At 63.1% G+C, this 2,401-nt stretch overlaps 1 protein-coding gene across 1 annotated transcript in view; it reads right to left on the reverse strand.

Moving 5' to 3' along the window:
- Positions 1 to 499: 499 nt before the first annotated feature.
- KIAA0895L (KIAA0895 like) overlaps positions 500 to 2,401 on the reverse strand; it is a 9,740-nt gene continuing 7,838 nt past the window's right edge. Inside the window, 3 exon segments of the mRNA XM_009290829.1 lie at positions 500 to 664; positions 1,281 to 1,378; positions 2,062 to 2,367. Of these exon segments, the coding sequence (XP_009289104.1) occupies positions 500 to 664; positions 1,281 to 1,378; positions 2,062 to 2,367 (569 nt within the window).

Raw genomic sequence — 2,401 nt, forward strand, 5'->3', positions numbered from 1 at the left:
CCCTTATTCCCTGCCAGTGCTGCCAGGCACAGCCCAGAGCCCCCGGCCCCGTCTGCTGGCCCCGAATAGGTGTCCCCGCTCTGCTGGGATCACCCCCTGGTACCCCTAAGGGCGTCCCCCTCCATTGCAACTACCCCAGCACGGCCTCCTGCACCTCTGGGGGACCAGCACATCGCCCCAGCTCTGCCCTCGCTCCCTCTGAACCCTCTTCTCCGGCTCCCCAAAGCCGCGCGGAGCCACGCAGCCATCCCCCAAAAAATGCACAGGGGACGGTGTGTGTCGGGGTGGGGGGGGGACACACATCAACACTAACCACACCGGCCCTCTCGGCCGCGCTACCCTACACAGCGGTACATGCACAGCGGCCGCCCGGGCGCAGGGGGGAGGCCCAGGCTCTGCCCTCTCCTCCAGGCTCCAGCCCCAATAATTATCCAATAAATGGCAGCAGTTACACCCCTGGGGTGCTGGTTTGGGGAGGGTGAGGGGGGAGGGATGCCCCTCAGTCAGGCAGCAGCTGCTCCAGCTCCTCCTCATTCAGGCCGTTGGTGGTGACGATGTGGTCCAGCTGCTTCATGTACCGCTCCAGGTCCTGCATGAAATGGGGGATGCGGGCCTTCTCCAGGACCCCAAATTTCTTCAGCCGATTCACATCTTCATAGGACACCTGATGGGAAGCAGGGAGATGGGGTCAGCAACGCCCCCTCCATCCAAGGGGGGGTGGGGGGGGTGGGGTCTGGCCCCCCCCTGCAGCCCACCTGGGTCACCCACCCCCTGCCCAAACAGCCCTCCTGCCTGCGGGGAGGCACCGGCAGAGCCGCTCGGGGAGGCCTTGGCAAGGATTTGTGGGTTTGGTCATTTTCTGTCGCTGCAGGGACAGGTAACAGCGGGACCGCTGTGGCCAAGGCAGAGGGCCAGCAGCGCGGCCGGCAGGGCTTAGAGCCGCTGGGTTAAACCTCTCCCCAAGGGTCTCCCACAGAGGAGGCCGGATTGTCCTGTCCTTCCTCGCATCCTACCCAGCACAGCCTCCCCCCGCTCCACCGAAACCCATACGCGCAGGGAAAGGCAAAGAGCTGAAGGGCCTCCAGCCAAGGGCTTGTTTTCAGGAAAACACGGGCCCGTGGGAGCCCACGTGAGCTTTGGGATGGGACGGGGGGCTCTGGGATCAGCCGAATCAATCAAGGCAAAATTTCCTAAAGCAAATTTCTTCCAAAAACACACCCAGAAAAACATCCCAACCCCCGCCCTCTCTTCCCCCCCCCCCCCCCCCCCCAAGCCATTACCTTTCCAAGCGCAGCCAGCAGCGGGAAGTCGATGGTCTGTCGATGGCGCAGGATGCGGAGAATCCCGTCCAGGTAGACCTGGTCCTTACTTAAACAGCCTGGAAGAGCAAAGAGCGGGAGCCTGGCTCCCCACCGCCCTCCGCTTGCCCGAACGTCTGCTGACCACAATAACCGGAGTGATGGCACTGGACCAGGGCGACACGAGTGCGCAAGGGCTCAGGCGTTGCTGGTGGTGTGGCCAGGACCGCCGGGGCCCAAAGGATGAGCGCTGGGGAGCACGGAGGCAGCTGGGCGCAGCGAGAGCCCCAAACCTCTCACCGCGATGCTTTCACCCTTCCTCCCAATGGATTTTTGTGTTTAATGTTAAACCCCTGCAAGAATCTAAATGCATCCCCAGAAACGCTCAGCTTTTTCCTCTCCTTTGGCTGCTGCCTCCCCGCGAGCTTGTGCGAGTCGCTCCCATCAGACTGCAACCACCTTATGGGGCTTCCCCAGGGTGCCCCATCCCTCCCCGCCTCACCCTGCGCAGCCAAAGAGCTGATGTGCCGGGACTGCCTGTAAAAGGTCACTGCCATAAAGGGTAAACCCGTAGGAGAGCGGTGCTGGGGATGGGGAGGGACGCAGTGCGGGGCAGAGCCACCATTTCAAAGGCTGCTGTGGCAATGGGGTCAGTGATGCTCAACTCACCCAGCGGCAAAATATACCCGACCTCTAGTTTTTCTTTAAAAAAAAAAAAATCCCTTCCAAATCCCGAAGGCTTTTCACCCCCCCCGAGCGGTACCTGGCTGCGAGGTGTCGGTCTGGCCCCGCTTCGCCCGCACGCAGTACTCCCACCGGACGCCGGCGTCCTGGACGTACTGCTCCAGGTCCTGGAAGAGGGCGGAGAAGGAGAGGCGGCTGGCCCGCTCGATGGTGTAGTAGAGCAGGGCTGCCCGCCACAGGAAGGGCTGCTTGCGGAAGAGGACGCTGTGCAGGCTGGCCAAGCCTTCCTCCGTGGGGTTGGCGGGCTTCAGGCTGTACTGCTTGCGGCCCTCGGAGCTGTGCCAGGGCTGGCGGGTGTTGTTCACCCCCCGGATGTAGTGGGTGCCTGGGGAGGGGGGACGGGAGCGAACGCCGTCGGC

The sequence above is a fragment of the Aptenodytes forsteri genome, unplaced genomic scaffold, assembly GCF_000699145.1.
Source record: "Aptenodytes forsteri isolate BGI_AS27 unplaced genomic scaffold, ASM69914v1 Scaffold14, whole genome shotgun sequence".
In the NCBI taxonomy this organism is placed as follows: Eukaryota; Metazoa; Chordata; class Aves; order Sphenisciformes; family Spheniscidae; genus Aptenodytes; species Aptenodytes forsteri.